The following is a 27,251-nucleotide window of genomic DNA, read 5'->3' on the forward strand; positions in this document are numbered from 1 at the left end:
ACTGGGGTAGTATTTAAGACTGAGCATCCATTTGGTGGCACCAAGGACATTGTCAAGACATGTTGAGATATTCAAGCACAAAGACCTGTAGAATTTTGTTGAGATTGTCTATGGTTGGCTTGTCGAGATTTTCTTCATTGTCTGCCATGGTGTGCCACACTTTAGGAAAAGGATCTGGTATCAAATGAAGGATTGGCACCCCTAGTGGGAATAGAGAACAAAGAATAAGGCAGTGATTATTAAGATTTTTGGAAGCTTGCTATAAGTAGCCAGTGTTAAGCATCTATAAAGCAAATACACTTTGCTCCAATTACATGGTGTTTTCCTTTTGGTGAATTTTAGTATACAAATTATCTGTCCTAAGGCCCACAGCTATTAAAAATATACGGAAATGGACATTCACAATACTAATATAAAGTAATAAAACCAGTTTCCAGTATTAGAAATTGTATGTGATATCACTTAAGCTGTATGTCTTGTTCTGAGGACCACATTAAACAGGGTTGAGAAATCCATGCTCCATTCCTGCCTAAAATGTGTTGCCAAGGGGAGTTAAACCCTGCCTTCTAACATGGGAAACGGCTAATTTAATGTAGTCTGGTGCTAGCAAAACTCCCACCAGTCAATCGCTGAAATCTGAGTGTTTATTTTAAAAATGCTAAGTACTTTTTTAGGAAATTGAAGGCATAACATTACAATTAAACAAGAGGTCCTATGATAAAAGCTTGATGCATCTTAAAGCCTAATAACTTTACTGTAGTGTAAACTTCCATGGAAAGGTTTGCCAGGTCCTGGTTGGGAAATACCTGGAGATTTTAGGGGTGGAGCCTGAGGAGGGTGGAGTTTGGGGAGGGGCAGGATTTCTATGGGGTAGAATGCCACAGAGCCCACCTTCCAAAGCGGCCATTTTCTCCAGGTGAACTGATCTCTGTCGCCTAGAGATCAGTTGTAATAGCGGGAGATCTCCTGCTACCACCTGGAGGTTGAGCTGGAGAAAGGAGGCACTAGGTACTTATACGGGAATCAGGAACAAAATAAAGTACCAAACAACGACTAGAATGCAAACACAGATTTAGTGCAAATTTCGTGCAAGTAAGACATCAGTGCAGAAAGTGAAACAATGACAAACATCACAATACAATTCTAGAATATACTGCTCCCAACGGAGTCTTCAATGAGAACGTCTAGTACTCTTTGCAATGGTCCCAAGGACTTCATATAAGAAGCAAAAAGCAGAACAGGTCAGATCGTGGTCGAAACGCAGTCCGGATTAACTTTGACGTTTTCACCACCGCGAAGGCGGCTTCATCAGCAACTCTGTTCGGTATCAGGAGACAAGGCTCCTAAATAAAACTTCTATATAATACAATAAATACTATAAATATTTAAAATTGATACAAAATGCAATAATAATAGATTACAACAAAGTCTGCCTGACATACCTTAATATAAGAGTGTATCGAAACTCTACAGGGAGGAGGATAATTCTGCAGCCCTCACTGAGCTGCTCCGTTCAAAGTCGGATACTAAGGCTACAGGTGATGTTAATTTATACAGTACTTTCCAGCAAAATTCTTAAAGAGAACTCAACTAAAAGGTGTATAGATATATAAAACTGAACCTAAACAATGGTAGCCAGATTGATATTAATAATTACAAAAAACAAGACAAATCCATTTCATTGTTAAGCCCAAACGGAGAGTAAGATTTAAATAGATATATAAAACGCATTTCCTGTTGTAATAAAAAATTTTGTACATTCTCCACATCGAACTGATTACCTTTATAAGTCCAAATTATGAAAAATCGAATATCATTTTCGCTATGTTTATTATTTATAAAGTGCAAAGTGAGGGGAGCATCTAAAATCTTCTGTCTGATCCTAGATTTGTGCTCTCCTATCCTAAGCTTCACCTGACGAATTGTACTGCCGACGTATAATTTACCACACTTACATGAGATGCAGTAAACACATCTGCTAGTAGAACAGTTTGAGAATTGATTAAGTTTGAAAGTAAAATTGGACGTGGTAGATGTAAATGTTTTTAAAGGTAAGCTTAGGGGGCAGAAAGAGCACGAGCCGCACGGAAAATGTCCATTGATAGATGGGGTGAGTCTCTTAGGGCGGCAATCTGAATGAACAAGACGATCTCTTAAAGAGACATTCTGTTTAAGACCAAACATCGGGGGATTCGAGCAACCAGGTATGGAAGAAAGAACATGCCAATGTTTATTGATAATTCTTTGTATGGACGAGGAATGGCGACTAAAGGTAAGTGAACAAAAATTTTTTTGGTTGTTACCAGGTTTCTGTTTGGAAACCAACATGGAGGATCGATCCATTAAGCCTGCTTTCAACTTAGCACTGTATATAACATTCTCTGGATATCCCCTTTCGGCCAGATCCGCTTGTAGTTGTTGAGCAGCTTGCTCATAGTCTTTAACTTGAGACGAATTCCGCTTTAGACGAATAAATTGACTATAGGGTAGGTTGCTTTTAAGATGATACGGATGATAAGAATTGAATCTTAAACCTGAGTTTCTCGTCATAGGTTTTTTGTAAGGTTTAAATGCAAGAGTTCTATCTAATGAAATAAATAATTCCAAATCTAAGAAGAAAATAGAATCTTTACTGTAAGATCCAGTGAAGTGCAAGTGCTCATCTAAGGTGTTAATCCATTCAGAAAATTTCAAATAAATGTCTACATTCTTAAAGCAAAATAAAGCATTCTTAAAACAAAACGTTTGTAAAATAACATATCTCTGGCAAAGGGATTGTTGGAAAAAATGAAACGCTTCTCGAAGTCCACCATGTAGAGATTCGCCACTGCCGGGGCTCTAATCCCCCGATGTTTGGTCTTAAACGGAATGTCTCTTTAAGAGATCGTCTTGTTCATTCAGACTGCCGCCCTAAGAGACTCACCCCATCTATCAATGGACATTTTCCGTGCGGCTCGTGCTCTTTCTGCCCCCTAAGCTTACCTTTAAAAACATTTACATCTACCACGTCCAATTTTACTTTCAAACTTAATCAATTCTCAAACTGTTCTACTAGCAGATGTGTTTACTGCATCTCATGTAAGTGTGGTAAATTATACGTGGGCAGTACAATTCGTCAGGTGAAGCTTAGGATAGGAGAGCACAAATCTAGGATCAGACAGAAGATTTTAGATGCTCCCCTCACTTTGCACTTTATAAATAATAAACATAGCGAAAATGATATTCGATTTTTCATAATTTGGACTTATAAAGGTAATCAGTTCGATGTGGAGAATGTACAAAAATTTTATTACAACAGGAAATGCGTTTTATATATCTATTTAAATCTTACTCTCCGTTTGGGCTTAACAATGAAATGGATTTGTCTTGTTTTTTGTAATTATTAATATCAATCTGGCTACCATTGTTTAGGTTCAGTTTTATATATCTTTACACCTTTTAGTTGAGTTCTCTTTAAGAATTTTGCTGGAAAGTACTGTATAAATTAACATCACCTGTAGCCTTAGTATCCGACTTTGAACGGAGCAGCTCAGTGAGCGCTGCAGAATTATCCTCCTCCCTGTAGAGTTTCGATACACTCTTATATTAAGGTATGTCAGGCAGACTTTGTTGTAATCTATTTATTGCATTTTGTATCAATTTTAAATATTTATAGTATTTATTGTATTATATAGGAGTTTTATTTAGGAGCCTTGTCTCCTGATACCGAACAGAGTTGCTGATGAAGCCGCCTTCGCGGTGGTGAAAACGTCAAAGTTAATCCGGACTGCGTTTCGACCACGATCTGACCTGTTCTGCTTTTTGCTTCTTATATGAAGTCCTTGGGACCATTGCAAAGAGTACTAGACGTTCTCATTGAAGACTCCGTTGGGCGCAATATATTCTAGAATTGTATTGTGATGTTTGTCATTGTTTCACTTTCTGCACTGATGTCTTACTTGCACGAAATTTGCACTAAATCTGTGTTTGCATTCTAGTCGTTGTTTGGTACTTTATTTTGTTCCTAACCACCTGGAGGTTGGCAACCCTATCCATGGAGCAGAACCTATGTCCTAAAACGGGCTGGGAACCTTTTTCCTGCCAAGGGCCATTTGTACATTTATAACATCATCTGGGGGCCATACCAGGTGTAGATCTCACAGTGTGTGTGTGGGGGAGAGGCTAGGGTTGCGAGGTCTCCAGTCACCACCTGGAAGTTGGCAACCCCAGGGGAGGCCACACAGAGAAGACCTGCAGGGCATCCCCACTCCCCCCCCTCCCAGGCGGGAGGGCAGCCAGCAGTGGGCCTGAGCAAACGAGGCGCCAGAGGGGCACAACCCGCAGTCGATTGGCAAGGGACAAAGGAAGGAAAACAGAGAAAGAAGAAAAGGGAGGAAGAAAGAGAGAGAAAGGGAGAAAGAAATAGAGAGAGGGGGAGAAAGGACGGAGGGAAAGAAAGAGACAGAAAAAGAGGGAGAAAGAGAGGGAGAGAAAGTAGAAAGAGTGACAGAAAAAGAGGAAGAAAAGACAGAAAAGCCTTCCCCCCTACACACACACACCCGCGCACGCTGGCCCCACACGACTGGGCCCCAGGCTCCCCGCTTCCCCCGTCCACACACACACACGGAAGCGCATGGATCCCTGTGTGACCGGGCCCCAGTCTCCATGCCCTCCCCCCCCAGAGTCCACAAAAGGCCCCCCTGAAGCCCGATCAGCTCCCGCACGCATGCTGTGCCGCTGGGAGCTGCCAGCCTCTTTCCCCCCTCCCTCTCGCTGCTCAACAGCCGACAGGCAGCGAGAGGGGTTTACAATGTGCTGCGGCGTTCCTGCATGCCACGGCTGTAGGGGGCAGCCTTGGGGAAGCGTCCCTCCCCCTCCCCTCTCCTCTCGCCAACCAACAGCCGACAGTTGGTTAGAGGAGGTCCAAAGGGCGCCGCAGTGCCCCTGTAAGCCGCAGCCCCAGGAACACTCTTGGGGAGGGCCGCCCTGTGCCCCGCCTCCGTGGCAGGGCCCCGGAGCTCCCGAGGGCCACAAAAAATGTCCTCGGGGGCCACATACGGCCCCCGGGCCGGAGGTTCCCCATCCCTGTCCTAAAATATATGAAGTAGTCACCTTAGTGGGCTGATGCATATGTCCTGAGTTAAGGGGAAAAAAGAACTTTTTTTCAGGAAGTGAGGGCAAAAGGTGAAACAATGCAAGTGATAATTGTGGTGGTTGTGTTGCCTACTGTGAAAATGAATGCAGAATCCAATCAAATGAGTAAGCTTCGATCTGTGGGAGTGAGCTATTTCCAGCTAGCTACTGCACAAGAGGAGCAACATAACAAGATCAACAGTGTATGTAAACAAACTCTTAAGGAACATCCTTCACTCTCTGTAGTGAGCGAGGAATTCAGGATTGAGTGAGATCAAAGTCCACAAAAGCTTGTGCTTCAAGACACCTGCTGGAATACCAAGTGCCACACGATTCAGTTGTTTTTGCTACCATAGGTAAATATATCTACCTCTGAAATTTTTCAAGAGAGACCACAAAATTAGAATGAATGTCCATTTTTAATCTTTTTCAATTTCATTCAGTAACACCTCAACCAAAACAGGCTCAAAAACAAGCAAGTGTGCCCTTACCTCGCAGCCCTGGGGATAGAAATTTGTCCGTGATAAATCTGCTACAGTTGTTGATTTAATCCAGGGGTGGGGAACGTCAGCCCTGGGGGCGTATAAGGCCCGCAAAATCATTTGGTCTGGCCCTTTGTGGGTCCTGGCAGATCTCTAGCTGAGAAGGATCTAAAACTGGCCCCCTCCTACGGACAGGAATAGCCTCTATTCAAGATGGATGTGAGTTTGTTTTGCCGAGAAAAGGAACCTTCTTTCCCACTTGCAGAAGAGTAATTAGCTATGGAACTGCTAAGACCGCCCAAAAAACTGTGTTAACCTTTGTGTGTCCTCATTTCATCCCTGCAGGCGAAGGTAGCAGGATGCGGGTGTAGAATCCGGCCCCAACCATGAGGAGCAGGAGCAGCTTTGGTGTGCAGCTGGACGGCTATGCCTGGCTGGTGCAACAGACCATCCTGTGCCACCAGGTGGGTGAGTGCACCACCGGTTGGATGCCTGCCTGCTTGCCCATGCAGGGGGGGGGTCATCTGGGCAGCTGCCTGCTTGGGGATTGGTCAGTACCCCCTCTCCATTCTGGTTCTTTCCCCTATTAGTCCTGCAAAAGACGTGTAGGGCGGGAAAGTACCAGATCGGGGCGTTACTGGACCGGGCTCCTTCGCCTACAAGCCCCGAGCGGCTTGTCACTCACTACGTCTTGTGTTTGCTGCCCTGCCTGAATCTCTTGGGCCCAGCTGGGGACAGCAGTCACTCTATGAGGCAAACACTCGGAGCAGCCTCTGCTGGTTGCGCCTCTTGGCTTAATGTTTGACCAAATATAGCAGGCTAATTTTTAAGTTGATAATTTTGTATGGCCCGCAAATGATGTTATAAATATCCAAATGGCCCTTGGCAGAAAAAAGGTTCCCCACCCCTGATTTAATCAATTACAGTCATGTTACCAAATGTATTTATATAGAAATGGGGCTATATACCCAAGGGCACCCCTGGCTTCCTTTCTGGCTGGCTTTGCCTTCTGTTCTTTTAGCACACAGCTCTCTGCTTCCTCCTTCCATTGTCTCCCTGGTCTCTGTCTAATCACTCTTCTTATTTTGTCTTCTTTTCCTATGCCTTTCAGGCTGATTCTTCCCTCATTTTAATTCCTCAGTTTGCCTACTGTATTTCTCCTGTCCTTATCCCCCTTATCTCTGTAGGCTTCTCTGCGGTACTTACCACTTCCCTCTCCAGTGGTGCTCAGCTAGAAGAGGTTTGTGATCATGCAAATAGGTGTGAGTAGAAATAAGGAGATTAGTCCCCTAGCTGTTACTGTCACAAAGGCACTCACAGTGTAATCCTGGGCAGATTTAGAAGGGTGTAAATCCATCGAAGCCAATGGATTTAGAAGGGTGTAACTCAAGGGTGTTGAACTCATTTGTTATGAGGGCTGGATATGACATAAATGTCACTTGGCCAGGCCATGCCTCGCCAGCCCAGATCAGGACTGGATGTGTGTGGCTGCCTTGGCTAGCTCATGGGCTGCATAAGAGCTCCCAAGGGGCCAGATCCAGCCCCCGGGCCATATGTTTGACACCCCTGGTGTAACTGCTTAGAGAGTGCACAGTTAGTTGTACATACACAGAGATCTATGCTGTGATTTCCCCCACTGCAGCATTTAAAGGAAAAGATATGGATGACACTTGCTTTCTCGCAGGTGAAAGGGTGGAGACTTCTCTGACATAGCCTGTTTGCTTTCTGAATGGGCTGTTTCCTGGCAAGCAAAGAGGTGGCAAATAGACTTACAAATCTGGAACATTATATCAAGTGATAAATGACTGAATTTTCAGATTAGGGCCTAAAGTTAGCCAACTTGGGGATTGTGACCACCTTGTGGTTCGGCATCTGTAGCCCATAGTAGCTTCCTGTTTGTCTGCCATCAATAGAAATTGTCACTTGTGCACCACCCCACCACCAAAAACCTCCCGTTGGTAGTGAAGAGGGACCTGGCAACCCTAAATAACATGTATATTTACTCAATTGCTAGAAATAGTATAGGTCCTAGTACACTAACTGGAGAGCATTAAATATGAGTTTTCTTTCCTACCTCTTCTTAAAAATGGAATGTGGTCATCTTCTACCTGTCCTTTTAGTAATTCACCACGGAAATATTGCCTTTCAGAGGGGTGTTTCTTCAACAAACCCAAATCATGAAGGTTTTGCTCTGCAGTAAAAACAACAACAAAATTTAAGCAGTGAATGCAATATAATCACTACAAAAATACTGTATGCCGGAAGTGGAAATTCCCTCGGAAGGAGTTTTCCTTACAATTTTCATATCATAGAAGATTTTCTAGGAGCCAGTTCACACAATTAAGCCGTTATGGCTGCCATGGAGGCTCTATATCAAAAGTGTACTGGGAGTTCTGTCCCTCCTAGCTATATGGAGGTTGTATTGTGGAGTAAGGTTGCCAGCCTCCAGGTGGTGGCTGGAGATCTCTCGCTATTACAGCGGATCTCCAGGTGACAGAGATCAGCTTCCCTGGAGAAAATGGCTGCTTTGGCAATAGGACTCTAAGGCATTGAAGTTCCTCCCCTCTTCAAACCCAGCCCTCCTCAGGCTCCACCCCCTCCAATCTCCAGGTATTTCCCAACCTGGAGCTGGCAACCCGAATGTGCAGAAAGGGCTTCCCTCCTTGCACACACATTGTTTTTGCAAACCGAAACAGTCTTGGGGAGCTACTACTTGTTCTATTGGGAAACCTACATGGTATGGCAACACACCTTTCCAAAAAGGTTAAATATCAGCTTCCTGGGGCATTTCAGATAGGGGAAATAGTTTTTTGTGGGGGAGGGGGGGATGAAGTTCCTTCTCCATACATGCTGTGGTCATGATTGAAATATGGCTCCCCAGATGCCAGGGTGGCATGGAACTCCCAATTAACATGTGATACCAAATCATCATGGTGGCCATAAGGACTTTGCACCATATGAATTGGCCCAACTGTTTTCCCCCATGTTTTTATTATTTCACAACAGAAGCTGAACATAATCAAAGAATGATCACCATAAAACAGTTATAAAGATTTTTACAATGTCAACCAATTAATTACAGAACCCCATCCAGCATCAATAAGTAACAGTGCATTCCTAAGGAGAGTTACTCCAGTCTAAGCCCATTCATTTCAGTGGGCTTAGACTGGAGTAACTCTCCTTAGGAATGCACTGTTAGTCTCAAATTAACATACATCTCCTTGATTTTAACCATCCAGTCCTGTATATTTGGAGCACAATTCTGCCTTCAAAGTCTAGGAAAAACCATCCTTGCTGCTGAAATTAAATAGAGTATAATTACCTGGCTCCTCCTTAGAAATCCTGCCACGTGGTTTAACAAAAATATTTCTGGCCTTAGAAGGAACTCAAGTTCGCATCCCACCTCCCTTTTTAAAAAATGAATCTTAGGACAAAAACTCGTGGTCGCTTTAGCCTCCGTTATTCCCTGTTTCAGCCAGGATTCAGCCAGGATTGAATGCACGTTTGGCAGAACGATGGGTTCGATCCTGGCTGAATCCTGGCTGAAACAGGGAATAAAGGAGGCTAAAGCGACCGTGTGTTTTCACCCTGAGTCTGAAACGCAATACCATGGAAACATTGCCACCACATGTACATAAAATCAGCCATTGGAAAGAGGATCTATCTCTTTGGGGCATAACAAAAACCTCCTTAAAATGGTCAAAAAGGGCAAGAGTCCAGTAGCACCTTAAAGACTATTTTCTGGTAGGGTATGAGCTTTCGTGAGCCACAGCTCACTTCTTCAGATACAGCTAGAATGTGAATCCATCGGTCTTTAAGTAGAGGAACAGTATGTAAATGTCAATAGCAGGCTTGATGGGATTAGGTGTGATATGCAGAAGAGTGTGATGTCCAGGGGAGAGATGGGTGTGGAGAAATCAGCATTGGTAATGGGCCATGAATGCAAGGTCTTTATTCAGCCCAGGTAAATGCATTGACTTTAGTTTGAATATCAACTGTAATTCAGCAGTTTCTCTTTCCAATCTCCCTTTAAAATTCTTTTGTAAGAGAACTGCTACTCTTAAATCTGCAACAGAATGTCCTGGAAGGTTGAAATATTCACCCACTGGTTTTTGAATACTGTGGTTTCTGATGTCAGACTTATGTCTATTTAATCTTTGTCTAAGAGACTGACCTGTTTGTCCAATGTAGATTGTGGAAGGGCATTGCTGGCATGTGATTTATGCCATCACATGCCAGCAATGCCCTTCCACAATCTACATTGGACAAACAGGTCAGTCTCTTAGACAAAGATTAAATAGACATAAGTCTGACATCAGAAACCACAGTATTCAAAAACCAGTGGGTGAACATTTCAACCTTCCAGGACATTCTGTTGCAGATTTAAGAGTAGCAGTTCTCTTACAAAGGAATTTTAAAGGGAGATTGGAAAGAGAAACTGCTGAATTACAGTTGATATTCAAACTAAAGTCAATGCATTTACCTGGGCTGAATAAAGACCTTGCATTCATGGCCCATTACCAATGCTGATTTCTCCACACCCATCTCTCCCCTGGACATCACACTCTTCTGCATATCACACCTAATCCAATCAAGCCTGCTATTGACATTTACATACTGTTCCTCTACTTAAAGACCGATGGATTCACATTCTAGCTGTATCTGAAGAAGTGAGCTGTGGCTCACGAAAGCTCATACCCTACCAGAAAATATTTTTGTTAGTCTTTAAGGTGCTACTGGACTCTTGCCCTTTTTGACTACTGCAAACAGACTAACACGGCTACCCACTGTGAATTATCTCCTTAAAATGGTTCATTAGCTTTAATTAAGACCCAAAAAATTAGTTAGGATGTACAGGAGTTGCACTAGCCATTGCTGGTTTTGTAAACATCCCAGCATCTGTGGTTTTTTCATTCATGTGTTTTGTATCGTTTGTCCTTACCAATTGCTTCAAGCCTCCTAAACCAGCGAGCAGTGTTCAGGAAGTAAACTGGGAAAACTGAGTTTCGAGCACCAATTAAGTCCAGCAGCACAAAAAGATCCTATAAAAATCAATAAAGAAATAAGCCCTTTAAAAGTTATTTTCAGAGACCAGTGGATACGGTACAGTGAATATTAAAAAACTATTGACAATCCCAGACAAGTTTTGTGTTGATAGACACCAGTGAATGCTAACCATGTCATCTGTACCCATTATATGGAAAAACAACAAAAGAGGACTGTCCCTACTTGTTTCAGCTACATACATCTAAGAGTCGCAAAGCAAGTTGGTGCCTCTCTCTGATCCTGTTCCTTGAGCACTAGTGTTTCCCTGGCATTCTTTTAAGACATTTCAGACAGTCGTTCTACTCAGAAATCAGGATAAATGTTTCTCAGAATTCTTTGGGAATGTTGCCTGAAGGTAAAGGTCCCCTGTGCAAGCACCGGGTCATTCCTGACCCATGGGGTGACGTCACATCCCGACGTTTACTAGGCAGACTTTGTTTTACGGGGTGGTTTGCCAGTGCCTTCCCCAGTCATCTTCCCTTTACCCCCAGCAAGATGGGTCCTCATTTGACCGACCTCGGAAGGATGGAAGGCTGAGTAACCTTGAGCCGGCTACCTGAAGCCAACTTCCATCGGGATCGAACTCAGGTCGTGAGCAGAGCTTTGGACTGCAGTACTGCAGCTGACCACTCTGCATCTGAAACAATCACTTTAATCCTCCCCCATAGCTCACACTTACAATGCCCTGAATTTGATTTGTCTTTGTGGCACCCGGAGGATGTGGTGTTGCTGCCATTTTCCTGGCCAAGTGCCGAGAGCCATACAGAGAATCAGAAGGGCTCCACCGCACGAATGCTTCTTCGCCATCAAAGAAAATTAACTTCAGGGAGAGATCCGGCGTCCCATTCGAGACGGCCTGCTGTGGGATGAGGAGGGAAGAAAAGGGACAGTCAGCCGTCATGCCTTGAGTCACAATTAATGTAGAAGCAACTGGAGAGAGTAAGAAATACCTCAAGAGAATGAAGCTGTCTGTCCAGGGAATGTGCCAATTCAAGAATCATAGCACAGGGAACCGCTGAATCAGTAGCGCCAACAAACACTTGGCCATCCCACTGTGGTGGAAAGTATTTGGAATCATAATGGCAAGCAAGCACCAAATGGCGTTTAGCAGAGGGGTTGAGGGTGCTGATGATATTTGAAAACGTGCGGTACCCATAAGGAGTGTAGCTCTGAAAGGTGTCTTCTTCAACCATCCAGCCAGCCTGTAGTCCTTGCAGACGGTGCTTGATATGCTATGAGGCAAAAGAGCCACAGGTCACTCGAGAGGGAACAGTGCTTGTTTTCAAGCAGGCCCAGGCATAGACACTCTTCAGGAACTAGCTTTGCAAGAGAAATGCCTGGCAAAATGGCTGCCTCTGAATTGTTACACTGGAGTAATATAGGAACATAAGAAGGCCATGCTGGATCAGACCAAGGGCCATCAAGTCCAGCAGTCTGTTCACACAATGGCCAACCAGGTGCCTCTAGGAAGCCCGCAAACAAGATGACTGCAGCAGCATTATCCTGCCTGTGTTCCACAGCACCTAAGACAATAGGCATGCTCCTCTGATCCTGGAGAGAACAGGTGTGCATCATGACTAGTATCCATTTTTACTAATAACCATGAATAGACCTCTCCTCCCTGAGCATGTCCACTCCCCTCTTAAAGCCTTCCAAGTTGGCAGCCATCATCACATCCTGGGGCACGGAGTTCCACAATACAAACTCATAACTCTACTATCATAACTGTTTTTCTTAAAGGTAACTTTTTTTCTCCAGTGCAAAGCTGGCCTGATGGAATGGTGGGCATGCTTGGCTTCAGACTGGTTTAAACTTAAGACAAATTTTGAAGAAACAATTTGCGCGCCTTTAAATCTGTCACTATTAAGCCAGTAGCTGTGGCAGTGATCTTAGGAGGGCAGACTCTATGGGTAGTGCATGCCCACAGAGTTACCAGCAGGCCTGGAGAAAAATATCCTGTCCCTTTAATAGAACTTAATGAGTCGTAATAAGCTGCTGAAGTTTTTCAGAGCATGGAGGTAAATAACATTCCATAAAGCCTCTATTAAAGGGACAGGATCTTTTTTCTCCAGGCAGTTGCCCATATAATAACATCTTGGAAGTGCTATTTATCCATCCCCACCACTTAGAGGTTGGAGCAGGACCAATGGTGCCCCAGAGAGGAATGAATGCATGCAACAGGGCTATCCAAAAGGCTATGGAGAGATAGCAAACAAATGGTGAAGCCAGCCCTGACCAAGATTGTATGTATGTGGAATATATAGCTAATTTGCTCACACTCCCATTGTGTTTTCAATTAGGAAAACATGCAAGTAGGTGTAGTGTGAGAGAGGGGAGCTTTTTGCAGACTGTATACCAAGTTCCAAATGTAAAGAAGAATCCTAATGAAGACAACCAGGTTCTGGACCCCGCCTGGTGTCACTTAATGAACTTAATTGCCCATAATTGATGGTGTAGCTTTGACGGTTTCCTTAGCAATATGTCTCATCTGCTTCAGAAATTATCTCTAAGGTACATTTAATGTTATTGGAACCAAAGTCTAGTGGGGCATTATTGTATAACATGCTGATACTTGCCCATTAGAAACATGCTGAACAAATTAAGCAACATGACTTCAAGCCAGTCATTCATTCAGAAGGATACAAACTGTGTTTTCTATGAAATTAAATAAGTGAATAAAAAGCCAGAACTCGATGCCTGTGGGAATGAAATCACACAAAGAGCAAGACATGAATAAATATGAGAAGATCACTTGGAATGAACAGAATGTTATCATATGACTCCTTGGTTCTCTGTATATTTTCTTGGAAGGAGCTCCAACTAAATCTCATTAAGTCCAAGCTCCAGAGAAGTGTCTAATGTACTGCCATCTCTGAGGCTAATAAGGGTACAGGCCTGGACAGGCTTTGGGATTACCTCTCTGATCATACTAGAGGAATTGCAGAAAACAAATGTAACAAGAAAATATAAAATCAATATCAATGCATGAAAAGAGAACCAAGAGTCTAAAGCAATTGATCCCTTGTTTGTGAATGGAATTGAGATTGATTTCAGACACACCAACTCCACCCTCAGGTGATCACGTGAGAATCTCCCCTGCTGAAGACATTTTGGTCATCCCAACTGAAATGGATCAGGAAGAGTGTAATATGTTTTCTAAGAGGTTTTACTTTTGGGTCCTCCTCCTATAACAGAATATATTCTTGCCTGAAAATGCCCAATGATTTCTATGCTTAGAGGTGTCACTGTTTTTCTCTCTGCTTAGGCTATCTGCCAGAAGATCTCCTAGGAAACAAAATAATTTGATGCAAGAAAGGCTGCCTTTTTGAAAGAAGTTTCCTTTGTCTGCTTCATCAATGACATTATCAAACTCCTTGTTGAGACATACTAAGATGGATGACCATTATTTTATAACTCTTCCACACAATCAGGTTTTACTACAATAAATGCCCCATTGTTGCCTGTGCACAGTCTAGGCTTCTACTCTCCAAGCTGTAGTTCTGCTGCAGCTATTTGACCTTTTCCCAACATGAGAGGTCCTATATTTTGTAGCTGGGAAATACAATTCTTCTCCCAGCTAACACCTCAAATTAATTCTGTGATTACTCTGATGATTGTGGTAGTTTATTTACAGAATGCTGTTGGTGTATGTTGGCTTTACAAAGTTTCATGAGCACTAACACAGGTTGTGGCCCCAAGAACCTTACAGTGAGATCTTTGATAGCAACAGAAAGAGGTGCACGGGAGGGAGATAAGAACAGCAAGGAGGAACGAATGTGAGCAAACAGTCTGGGTTATAGTTGGGGATGAAGATTGAGGGGTTGTGCAAGAGTCACGGGATCCTATTGGCTATTGACTGATATGTCATTATTGATAATTAGGGTTGCCAATTTCGGGGTGGAAAATTCTGGCGATTCGGGGGGGTGGAGCCTGAGGAGGGGAACATTTGAGGAGGGGAGGGACTTCAATGGGGTATAATGCCATAGAGTCCAGCTTCCAAAGCTGCCACTTTCTCCAGGTGAACTGCTCTCTGTCACCTGGAGATCAATTGTATTAGCGGGAGATCTTCAGCCACTACCTGGAGGCTAGAAACAAAGTAACACCTATGCTGTAACTAGGAAGTGAGGAAACCAAAAACAGCACGGGGCTTGAGATGCTCTATGAAAATACACTGAGACAAAATCAGTTTTTTAACCACAATTATTCTATTATTGTAAACTCAATTTATACAAAATTCCAAAGGTCTGTAACATCAATTTTTTTGTTAGGTCTACTGATGTTACAGACCTTTGGAATTTTGTATAAATTAAGTTTACAATAATAGAATAATTGCAGTTAAAAAATTGATTTTGTCTCAGTGTATTTTCATAGAGCATCTCGAGCCCCGTGCTGTTTTTGGTTTTCCTCACTACCTGGAGGCTGGCAACTCTGTTGATGAAGATATTACTGCATTCTCCAGTCCTCTACCATTTTGTAAATATTGTATACTCTACAACAAAGCAAAACAAAACTGTGTGTTATTTTAAGTGTCAGTGTATTTCTTGCTGAGACTATTAATTCAGAGCATGTGCTTCTCCCCACCTAATACTGTCCTGCAAGTTTAAGAAACTTCACTGGAAACCATCCCCCTTCAATGGTGTAACTAGGCATGTCAACCTTCAGGTGGGTCCTGGAGTAGGGTTGCCAACCTCCAGGTAATAAACAAAAACTTATGCTGATAAGAACTAAATTCAAGCAACAACAGCACACAGGCTCATAGTCTTTTTCTTATTCTGGATTCATCTTCTGCTTATCAGCCTTTTGTACAATGGATTAACTCCATTAATTCACATTTACAGTTCACGGGGCATTATAATGCATTAGAAATACCTTTCTTGGACTTAACGGTCTTTAGGACCCAGAGGAATACAGTGGCGAAGAGGGACCTGGCAACCCTAGGCATGGATCCTACCCATGTCTTACCAATCCTCTGAGCAAATTTTGAAGCTTTCCTCCAGCCGAAGGAGCCTTCCTCCATCGTAGGGAAGAGCGGCTTAAGTTGAGGGGATGCTCCTTAGGCAGGAGGAAAGCTACCTGGAGAATGGTTACATCCACCCCAATCTGTGAGGAAGTTTATCCTTGATAATTCTGCATTGGCAGACTGTATTTTCAGACAGTCCCGTCTCACCTGACGCACAGCCCAGCTCCCTGGTGATTCTGGATATCTCTCGATCAGTATCGGCAGCAGGTCATACTGCCACATTTGATTTACATCTGTGTTTGCGGCGACTTCTTCAATAATAGTTGTGTTTAAAATGGTTGGACGGTGGAAATACTGTGGAAAAAAATCAGAGGCAAGATGATGAGCTACCATAAGAAATTTGGATTTGACACTCTGCATCTATCAATAGAGAAAGAACTAATAAGGACATAAAATATATTGTTCTTGGGATATTCTTTCCAGGCAAGAGATTCAGAGCATGCAAGTGTTCAGAAGTTTAGGCTGCAGCGCTGCACACAGTTCAACTCAATGTGGACCTCATGCACATACACCGGAGCGGCTCCCACTTAATGTGACCCCCACATGGCTGTGGCACGTCTGTAAATATCAAAACTAGTGGGTGGGACAGATCATGTGGATCTTTCCAACCTAATCACTACTGCACTGGGAAGGACCTCCAAGCCTGGAAGGGGAAGACCCATACAATGAAACCTGACCAACCTATTCTGTTGCTCTCACTTATATCAAAGACACATGAGCTTGTAGCATGAGGAAGAGGAAGTAGTTCCCATGCATCTCGGTGTGTAGGGGGAGCTATGACTTGGCAGCTCCAGGCAAAGAAGCACAATCCCATACGGCACTTGCTACATCTAAAGGATTTGTCACAATCTGGCAGAGAAAATATGAACGCTCCTACTAATACACATATTTTGGTTCCTTTGTTATCTGCACCCCTCTTCTTTTGCCCAAGTGGGGAATTGATCCAGCTGGCCAGGTTGCCAGGCCTCTGTGAAAAAAGCTGCTCCTTTCCAGTCTTGTTCTCACACCCACAGCGAATAAACATTATTTTCCACCAGTATAACAGCTAGATTTGAGTCCAGTAGCACCTTAGAGACCAACTTGGTTTTTGGGGAGCTTGGCTTTAAGGGAGCTTTGACTCTTGAAAGTTTATATTCCCCAAATTTTGTTGGTCTCTAAGTGCTACTGGACTTGAATCTAGCTCTTTTACCGCAGTCCAACATGGCTACTCTACTGAAACTATGTCCCACGAGAATAAAATAAATTCTAGGTTTTAGTCCTCCTGCCACCCAAAACCTCTTTGAAGGCAATTAAAATAAATATTTAGAATTCATTTTCTCAGAAAATTTCCAGACCTTCTACCCCACTTTACTTTGAGCATGGGGCCAGTTCCTGGGACCCAAACCTTTCTAACAAGTAGCAAGTTGGCTTCAAGTAGCCATATTTTCTCCAGTGTCCACATGACCTCTTCCCTCCTTTTCCAATCCAGGAAGAAAGACCTTTTTTTCGGCCTGTTCTGACCACTTATAATAATGATTGTGTGTTGAAAAGTCACATCTGACTCATGACAACCCCAAAACCATGGGGTTTTTGAAGGCAAGAGATGAGCAGAGATGGAGTGCCATTGCCTTCCTCTGCATTGCACCCTCGGTCTTCCTCAGTGGTCGTCTGATCAAGTATTAAATCACAGCCAACCCTGCTTAGCTTCCAAGCTTTGATGAGATTGGGCTAGGCAGGTCTATTCAGGTCTTGCTCCTGGAAAAAAATTCTAGGTAAAGCTAATGTCTTCTACCCTCTCCCCAACATCTTTGGAGAAGAGCCCTTGATTTACAACATCTCAATTGCGGTTCTTCTGGCCAGCCAGATTCCTGCTGCATGCTAAACTGATTACCTGTGCGATGGGGTGTCATTTCATAACATGCACACAATATGGTAGTCTTTTAGTTGGTCAGCTTTTTCCAGCTGTCACTCATATGGACACTCATTCTGTGTTCCCCCACCCCGGCAAGCAGCAGCCACAGGCTGATTTCTAAAAGTTGGAGCATGTATGGTGACTTCCTCAACCCTCTGAAGCTGCTAAGAACGAAATAGGCTTCCATTTCAAAGGACCACCAAAGGAAAGGGGCGGAGGTACATCATATTATGTGGGGAAGACAGAGGGCTGGCAAATGACAAAAATATGTTATTGGGTGTGTTTATGAATAAGTGTGTGTTTATGAATAAGCATTTGTTTAAATAGCGAAGTTAGAATATAATAATAATTTATTATTAGGTCTACGACCACAGTCTTGGACCAAGGGAGGAGGAAAGGAAGGGAAGGGAAGACGAGGGAGGGTAGGAAGCATAATACATAGTAAACATAATAAGGAACAGTGCTAAAAATTAGGCGTCAGCCCAATAAGTAAAATTCCTAGCTAAAATAAACTGGGGGCGGAGCGAACTGACTAAAAGTTGCTAGAGGAAGGCTTTGGGAGTTTTTTCTTCTTAAGAGAAGCCACTCTGGCCAAAAATCGGGCAACATTCAATGTGGCTGCACCACTGATTGAGTCGCCAAGCAAAAAAGGCAACACCCAGGCATGTGGAGGGAGGTTCAAGCTGGTGAGGATTGGAGCAATAAGAGCATCTCTGTCTTGAGACCAGCGAGGACAGCGGAGCATCAGATGGTCCAACATTTCAATTTCGCCCGTGTTACATGGGCAGAGACGGTCCGGAAAAGGTATCCCGGTATATCTGCCCAACATGACCATGGATGGAAAAGCATTTAAACGTGCTAAAAGGAGACCCCGACGATGTGAGAAGATTGAAACAGTAAAGTGGAACTCTGGAAGCTTCTCTGGTGGAGAGAGTCCCAAGACCAGACGGGAGCAAGTACGTCTGGCCCTCCCAACCGTACTGGCCCAATCTAATTCCTTCAATCTCTTCAAGATTGCCGCTAAATGAGACGGAACCAGGTTGTCAGAGGGAGTAGAGATTGGGAGTCCCAGTACGTTTAGTTTTTCCGCTAACAGATTCAGCCAGGGATTGGGGGCCGGGTCCTTAAGAGTAAGATGGAGAAACCCCGCCTGGGACGGGAGATTGTTGTCAGGCAACTTAAACCTAAGCTTAATTGCTCTCCTCCACGCACGTGCCTCAAGCGAGGGTTGGGCCAGTTCCATACGGAGGGCAGGTCCAGCAACACACCTCGGAGTTCCAATAATTCTCCTGAGAAAATCTAGCTTCTCATCCACGCCGGAAATCCAAATGTCTGCTCCATACAGAATCTGGGAAACCACCTTCGCGTTGAAGACATCAATGGCAGACGGGATGTGCTTGGCCCCCTTTTTTCGAAAAAACCTCTCTACCATTACAGTGGTGGATCTTGCTGTCTTCTTCACATGGTCCAGATGGGCAGACCAAGATAGGTTGTAACTGAAGACAATGCCCAAGTAGCGGAAGGTACAACCCATTCAAGTTGTCCGTTTTTGACCTTGAAAAACTGGGAGCCTCTTCTCTTGGTGGCAGAAAAGCGAAGCACCTTTGATTTGGCGTAATTCACAGTGAGTGCTTCTTGATCACAATATTCCAAGAAGAGATTGATAGTGGACCTCAGCCCCACTTGATGTTGCCAACAAAACCGCATCGCATGCATATAATAAAAGTGGTATGGGCTGACCAGCCAGATACGGGGGGTGTTTTGCTCCCGCTTTGATATGCGGCACCAAATCGTTGATAAAGATGTTAAACAGAGAGGGAGCAAGCAGGCATCCTTGTCTTACCCCCTTTTGAACTGGGAAAGAATCAGTCAGTGTACCACAACTGAGGCAGTTGTTCTAGAGTAAAGGGCCATAATCAAAACTAGGAGTCTGTGGTCTATACTGCTGTTCATCAGTTTCTTCCAAAGTCTATGTCGGGAGATAGAATCAAATGCAGCCCTTAGGTCAGGGATGGGGAACCTCTGGCCCAGGGGCCGTATGCGGCCCCCGAGGACATTTTTTGTGGCCCTCGGGAGCTCCGGGGCCCTGCCACGGAGGTGGGGCACAGGGCGGCCCTCCCCAAGGGTGTTCCTGGGGCTGCGGCTTACAGGGGCACTGCGGCGCCCTTTGGACCTCCTCTAACCAACTGTCGGCTGTTGGTTGGCGAGAGGGGAGGGGAGGGGGAGGGACGCTTCCCCAAGGCTGCCCCCTACAGCCGTGGCATGCAGGAACGCCGCAGCACATTGTAAACCCCTCTCGCTGCCTGTTGGCTGTTGAGCGGCGAGAGGGAGGGGGGAAAGAGGCTGGCAGCTCCCAGCGGCACAGCACGCATGCGGGAGCCGATCGGGCTTCAGGGGGGCCTTTTGTGGACTCTGGGAGGGGGAGGGCATGGAGACTGGGGCCCGGTCACGCAGGGATCCATGCGCTGCCGGGTGTGTGTGTGGATGGGGGAAGCGGGGAGGCTGGGGCCCGGTCGTGTGGGGCCGGCGTGTGCGGGTGTGTGTGTGTGTGGCCTCGTTTGCTCAGGCCCACTGCTGGCTGCTCTCCCGCCTGGGAGGGGGGGAGTGGGGGTGCCCTGCAGGTCTTCTCTGTGTGGCCTCCCCTGGGGTTGCCAACTTCCAGGTGGTGACTGGAGACTTCGCAACCCTAGCCTCTCCCCCACACACACACTGTGAGATCTACACCTGGTATGGCCCCCGGATGTTGTTATAAATGTGCAAATGGCCCTCGGCAGGAAAAAGGTTCCCCGCCCCTGCCTTAGGTCCATAAAGGCCGCATATAAACATCCCTTCGGGCGGTGTTAGAATATATGCGTATGATAGGGCTGCCAGGTCCCCCTGGCCACTGGCGGGGGCGGGGTGGTGGTGGTGGTAGGGTTGCCAGATCCAAGTTGGGAAACTCTTGGAGATTTGGGGATGGAGCCTGGGGAGGACAGGGACCTCAGTGGAGCACAATTCCATAGAATCTATCCTCCAAAGTATCAATTTTTGCTAGGGGAACTAATCTCTGTAGTCTGTATAGCTCTGGAGATGAGCTATAATTCTGGGGGATCTCCAAGTCCCACCTGGAGGCCATCATTCCTAGTGTATGATAATTGTGTGCACCCAAATTCAGCTTTCTAGGCAGTGTAGAAGTTAATTTTATGGTACATTCTGAGTCTCCTGTTTTGAAGAACAGATGTACCAATGTTCCGTTTTCAGCTTTTTCTAGTAATCTGTGTACCTTTTACTGCATACCACATTGCGGTGCTCTAGCTTTCAGGAAATTATCCTAACAACCTCAGTTCTCCTTTCAGTCTGTCAATGAACTTCTGTATACATATCTTTACAATGGTTTGGTTGAGTGGGAGGCCTTAACACAGAACAGAAGAGTCTAAAAGCTGACGATGTGGCTCCATGTTTGCTTTAATTTGCTGGTTTCCTGAGTTTATGGTTTCAGTTTAGAATCATGCTTAAATTATAGGTTTCTTGAAGTATGAATCATGGTAAGCAGTATGTGACTTTTCTAATTGGTGATAAGACCCAAAATGCATATTAGTCAGTAGGGCTGTCTACCAAACTGAGTTAGTTAAAATAATAATAATAATGAGAATACTTAGCATGGAAATCAGGACATTGTCGATCCCCAGGCTAAATGGTGCAAACATTTATAGATGCCAGTCTTTATTTTTACTATACATAATAAAACATGAAAGACCCAAATTTATGTAATACCTTTTATTAGAACCAACCATAATAACATAGGCTAGCTTGATCTCATCAGATCTCTCAACCTGGGCAGGTATTTGGATAGGAGACCTCCAAGAAATACCAGGGTTGTGACGCAGAGACAGGCCATGGCAATACTCCTCTGAAAGTCTCTTGCCTTGAAAACTCCACCAGGGATTGCCATAAATCAGATTATGAAGAAGAGTTGGTTTTTATATGCCGACTTTCTGTACCACTTAAGGGAGACTCAAACCGACCTACAATCACCTTACCTTCCCCTCCCCACAACAGACACCCTGTGAGGTAGGATGGGCTGAGAGAGCTCTAACAGAGTTGTAACTTGCCCAAGGTCACCCAGCTGTCTTCGTGTGTAGGAGTGGGGAAACAAATCCAGTTCACCAGATTAGCCTCTGCTGCTCATGTGGAGGAATGGGGAATCAAACCTGGTTCTCCAGATCAGAGTCCACCGCTCCAAACCACTGCACCACGCTGATGTGACTTGACAGCAATAACAACAACAACACAACACATTGTATTCCAGAAGATAAAAACAACAAAATGGACCAAAAGCATTTTGAAAACAGCATCAGAGTAAGGAATACTTTTGAAATACTACAGTTTGAACAAACCCTGAAAGGGCCATAAGCGAGAAGACATGGCTACAGTCTTTGTCAACAGGGAATGGCTGGTAGGGGTGGCCTTAAGCATCTCCTTCCCATCTGCCAACTCTCCAGCCTCCTGAACCTCCTTAAACATGCAAACTCTCACATGTATTTTGAAGCCTGATAATACACGATGCTAACTGCTTTTCTTCGTGATGATTAGAGAATCGCCTCAGACGCCCCTCAGAATTTCTAATTTCTTTTGTCACCAGATTCTAGTTGAAGGCCAATCCTTATCTGAGTGCATTTTAAAGCATGGACCTAGAAAGGCGCTACGGTTTTGTACTACACTGTAAATCACCTCTCTGCAGTGACTTTCCCTTCTGAGAATCCAAAATGCATGTCCGTGGGGACAAATGCACTTTTGAAAACCTGCAGCGGAGGGCAATTAGCTGCAAAGAAACAACTCTCAAAGTTGCTTTGTTTTTTAAAGAACAGTTTTATGGCCCTATTATATGCATCAGCATATAATACCAATACTATTAATATAATATATAATACAGCATATAATACCAATACTAATATAATAGGGTTCTATTATATGCATCCACATATAATAGGCATTTAGTCCCTCGTCTTTGAACTTTGTGAGCTTTTAAAAGTGGTATGCAGCCTCAGAAGTCACACATGCTAATTTCAATACACTGAACTCAGAGCTGTGATTTTATTTATTTGCCCTTAAGAGGATTGTTTGGACATTTTGTGAAATATGTGGGGAAATTCTGCCCTCTTCCTCCTATTTACAGTGTTTTGACTAGGTCCTGGACCAAGACTTTACAACCTGCATTAATGCCGTAACCCTGAATCCACACACATAAAATACATTTTGCTCTCAGGAAACGAAATGCTCTCTTAAAACAAGCAACGTATCTAGTTCAGAACAAACAAGCAGGACATCTGTTGATGCTGGCCACCCTTGCTATAGATTTCAAAATGAAGATATTGCAAAACTACAGTGTTATGAATGAGCTACTGTATAAAGGGGACATTCACATTCAAGCTTGGAGTATGGCCCTTCAATAAGTAGTAATGAAGCACACACTCTTCTGTTTAAATTGCGGTTTGTTTGCAGATTATGAGCGACACCCTCAAATACTGAAAAATTGTTCACTTTTTCCGAATACTCAAAAGTGTTCTAAAGTGTATTGCAAAGATTTTGTGCATGAGTGTTTTCATGCTACTTTCCTACAGCTGTCCTTATCCTCTCTTCTCTGTCGACAAACTGCTCAACCCACCTAGCCGAGAAAAAGAAAAAGAAGTGCTTTCCTCAGTTGTCCCAAACCAGATCTGAGTGGGTGGGACGAACGCAATGTGGTTCATCTCTCCAGTACACCACATGCTTGAGTTGAGGGGAAATGGGCATTACGAAAGAGGTACGTTTGATTTTCAAACTTATTTGCTTAATTACAAAAATCAAATCATCCTTAGCAATAAGTAGCTTGCAATTGCTACTTTGCTTATAGTAGCCCTTTGGGGGCCATATCTTGCTTGCCAAGCAGGATAGAAATAACAACAGTAATGACGGACATCAAAATCAGCAGGCTTCCAGAAATGGGGTTAATGAGAACCTGTAAAAAGTGGAACTGGGGAAGGTGAAAAGCATATATCCTAACATATCTGGAATAGCATATATGGGTTCCACCAGATATGATTCTGTGGCACTCTAGTACGCCACTACAGTTAAAAATAATAGTCTTGTGGTATTAAAACTGTATGTTTTCCTATTGTCTTTAAGGCCTTTTATGCAGGAGTTGTTTCCATTGCCATCAAGCCCCAAGTACTTCAGTGCTTTGTTTTCATTATGCATGTATTTCCCAACCTTTAGACATTGCCTCACTCTCCCCTCGCATTTCCCCCGTGTTTTGTGGATGCTGTTTTACTCTGAGTTTAATGTCTGCCTTGATCTCAAATCGAAAGCTTGTCCTGTTAATACTTGTCAATTTGGGGATTTCTCCCCACGCCCATTCTCGCTTCTCCCTCCCACTTGTTGTCAGGTTCTTAACTGAATGCAAGATCCAGTCAGGCTCTTGACATGAGTTCAGGCCAAGTTCTGGCCACAAGTCAAGTCCTTGGTTCCCAGGATTTTGAAGCTTGTGTGTATACTTTTGTTTGTGCCGATTCTCACAGCTGCGGCGTGTTTTGTCTCCACTCATGAGAACCGCTTATCTCGCTGTTGCCTAGCAATGTTTATCTTATTCTCCTGTACTAGTGTTTTTAAGCAAGTAACCTCTTAGGGGTCTCTATTGCTAACCTTGCCTGCCTGTGTGCAGTCAGTTCTTTTATTTGCCTTTTAGTTCCTAATAAAGTATTACTGCTTCAGATCTACCTGTCTGGATGAGTTTGCTTAAGGGACACAAGAGGCAGACGCCTGAGACTGACACTTGTCTTTCCCCCTCATCCAACCCCTTCCCTCTAAGCTGGAATACTATGAGACTGCTTATTTGGTCAGTTTCACAGCGAGTGTCGGTCAGTTTCAGCCTGATCAAACAGTTTTGTTTTTTTGGTTTGTGACTAGCGAGATTGCTGAAATAATCACAAACCACCTATGATGCTGCTTATTTGATCAGTTTCACAGCGAGGGTTGGTCTGTTTCAGACTCCTGTGCAGAGTGATTTGAAAATTCAACTGCAAATACTGTGCATCAAGAGAGCAGCATATCCAATGGAAACAACCTGTGCATAAACGGCCTAAATGTATTTTGGTTGCACCTATTCTGCATAAAAATATCCAAAATGATAGGAAAACCTATACTTTGTGAGTAAATAAATGTTGTCATGGCACGTAGTGATATAAATATGCTTTAAGGGGAAACCGGGATGGAGAACCATGGTGGCGACATGGAAATTATGCTCAGTGAATTGACCACTGGAAAATTCACTTACAGCCCCTTTTATTCCCTGACCATTAGGCACACTTCCAGTTTGTGTTCAAAGATTCTCAGGATACTGAAGAAGGTAGTGGATTATATATGAGGTCATAAAGATATATTGAGACTATATCTGGACCAGAATGGAAGCATATACATTTAAAAAATCAATATAAATAGCAATTTGTGGTCCAAAATGCCTTACAGCCATGCAGATTCCTAGAACCAAACCAAGTGGAACAGAAGTAGAATAGCATAGAACATCTGTGTCGATGTTCCAATTCACCAGTCTCTGTACTAGGGCTGCCAACTTTAGATTGGGAAATTCCTGGAAATTTGGGGATGGAACCTGGGTAGGGCAAAGTTTGGGAAGGGGAGGGAATTTGACACGGTATAATGCTATGAGTCCACCCTCCAAAGCAGCCATTTCCTCCAGGGGAACTGATTCCTGTTACCTGGAAATCAGTTGTGATTCTGGGGGATTGCTAGGCCCCACCTGGAGGATGGCAACGCTACTCTGTACAGAGTTACATTACCTCGCCTTGGTGGTCCTTGCAACATACAGCTCCTCTTTCCACATACATCCTGTCTATCATAAAGCCGGGCATCTTGCTAAATGAAAATACTGTAGCCTGTGTAAACAACTAGTTCAAAAGCTTATTGTTCAGGGATGGCTACGGGACTAAATATTTGTGTGTCTGAGGTGCTCTGTGGTCTACATTTGTGTGGCTGATGCAATGTGTGGCCCATCTGTAGGCTCTTTGTGTTGCCACGTAGTCATTTCATCACGGATCATAAATTACAAGCTAACCATGCAACCCTTGTACATACTTACCTGAGAGTAAATCCTACTGAACTCAGTGGCAGGGCCGGATTTAGGTTTGATGAGGCCCTAAGCTATTGAAGGTAATGGGGCCCTTTATATGTCTAGCTGTCCTTTGTCAACAACAAATTGTCGCTGTTTTTTGTGTTGAATATATGCTATATGGTAATTTATGGACCTAATAGGTATCTAAAGCCATTTGCACATAACAAAATGTGTATTTTATCAAAGTAATTGATATTTTAGGGAGCATACCAGTTAAATTTTAGGGAACAGGCTAGCAGGCGGGGCCCATTACTTACATCATAGGAGCCTACACAACGCAAAACACTGTTGCTGTATGTAGGTTTTATTTTATTTGTTTTTTATCTTATATTTTGGAAATGTACATCCAGGTTTTTTTCCCTTTAAATTTTTTTGGGGGCCCCAAGAGAGTGGGGCCCTAAGCTATAGCTTGTTTAGCTTATACGTAAATCTGGCACTGCTCAGTGGGGCTTCTGGGATTGGGCTATTACATCTGCACTGTATCTCTATTTTGTGTTCGTTTGGCACATCATCAGCCTGTATCTAATGTGCATTTTCTTTTTATAGTGTCTGCGTGCTCTGGTTGGTGCCAAAATAACCAGGAGGAGTGGGTAGCGTTTGTCTGTACACCACTCGACTGTATCCTCTATCTTTAAGGTGTGCCATCCACTTCTGGAAAACGCACAATCAGGGCATAATAGCAGAGCAAATAGAGATATAAAGCATATAATAGAGGAACAGCACGTAAGAGCTCAGCTCTGGGCAACCCACATGTAGAAAAACAGACGATAAAAGCAGAACAACAGGGATAATAAATCATGTAATAGTAGAACAGCTCATGGACCCCAGACCTCCCACACACTGCTCGGTCGTCATAAAGATGCACATTTGAATCAGTGCCTTGGTAATAGTGAAGGAGCAATGACCACAAAAGGCTATTTTAAAGCCTTCACCCCCCAAACTCACGACTGCCAGGCCCACAACTTCTTCCCACACTAATTCCCTGCCTCCCTATCATTCCCTTCTCATGCTTACCCTCCCCGCAAAAAGAATGAGGGGGGGGGGAAACCCAAAGCGCTCAGAACAACACAGCTGACCCACCTTTTCCTGAGTCCAGTCTGCCCTCCTTCCTCTGCCACTTGCTACTACCTGAGGGTCAGAGGCTAGAGCCACCGAGAGCGCCCAGGCCAGGCACAGGGATGCTGCAGCCACGCGACCTCTGCCTCCCCCAGGCATGCCTCCTCGGCAGGCTTTTTCTTCCTTCTACTGATGTGGCCGCAACTGGCTCCTGGTTCTCTCGCTGTAAAGGATCTCTTGTGCACATGAGAAGCAGCTTCAGGAGCTCTGCTGAAGGAGGAGGGAAAGGGGCAGCGCTGGAGGAGAGTGTGCAGCCTTCCCGCTGAGAGGCGTCTGAGATTAACTCCGCAGCCCTTTTACCTTGGCTTTGGCCTGAATTGGGCTGCGCCTGCTTCTCCGCACATTTCCTGTCTGTCTTGCCTGCATAAAATGGAGAGCTATGTTTATTCACATCGCCGATCAGCCCAGCTTCCCTCAACGTTTCCTGAGGGAAGAGAATTT

General features: G+C 44.2%; 1 protein-coding gene across 1 annotated transcript; it reads right to left on the minus strand.

Moving 5' to 3' along the window:
- Positions 1-26,909, minus strand: QPCT (glutaminyl-peptide cyclotransferase). The gene is made up of 7 exons (XM_056852723.1): positions 26,775-26,909; positions 15,808-15,954; positions 11,591-11,872; positions 11,320-11,499; positions 10,537-10,636; positions 7,669-7,785; positions 1-201 (listed from the first exon to the last, which is right to left on the minus strand). The coding sequence occupies exons 1-7, from the start codon at positions 26,907-26,909 to the stop codon at positions 53-55; spliced, it is 1,110 nt and encodes a 369-aa protein (XP_056708701.1). The 3' UTR covers positions 1-52.
- Positions 26,910-27,251: the final 342 nt, after the last annotated feature.

The sequence above is a fragment of the Euleptes europaea genome, chromosome 7 (assembly GCF_029931775.1).
Source record: "Euleptes europaea isolate rEulEur1 chromosome 7, rEulEur1.hap1, whole genome shotgun sequence".
In the NCBI taxonomy this organism is placed as follows: Eukaryota; Metazoa; Chordata; class Lepidosauria; order Squamata; family Sphaerodactylidae; genus Euleptes; species Euleptes europaea.

Coding starts and splice junctions, on each gene's coding strand:
- QPCT (XM_056852723.1), bottom strand. CDS start 26,909: ATGCCTGGGGGAGGCAGAGGTCGCGTGGCTGCAGCATCCCTGTGCCTG. Junction 11,873..15,807: donor GGAGCTGGGCTGTGCGTCAG/GTGAGACGGGAC, acceptor TTTGCCTCATAG/CATATCAAGCACCGTCTGCA. Junction 7,786..10,536: donor TAGGAGGCTTGAAGCAATTG/GTAAGGACAAAC, acceptor TTTTTACTGCAG/AGCAAAACCTTCATGATTTG.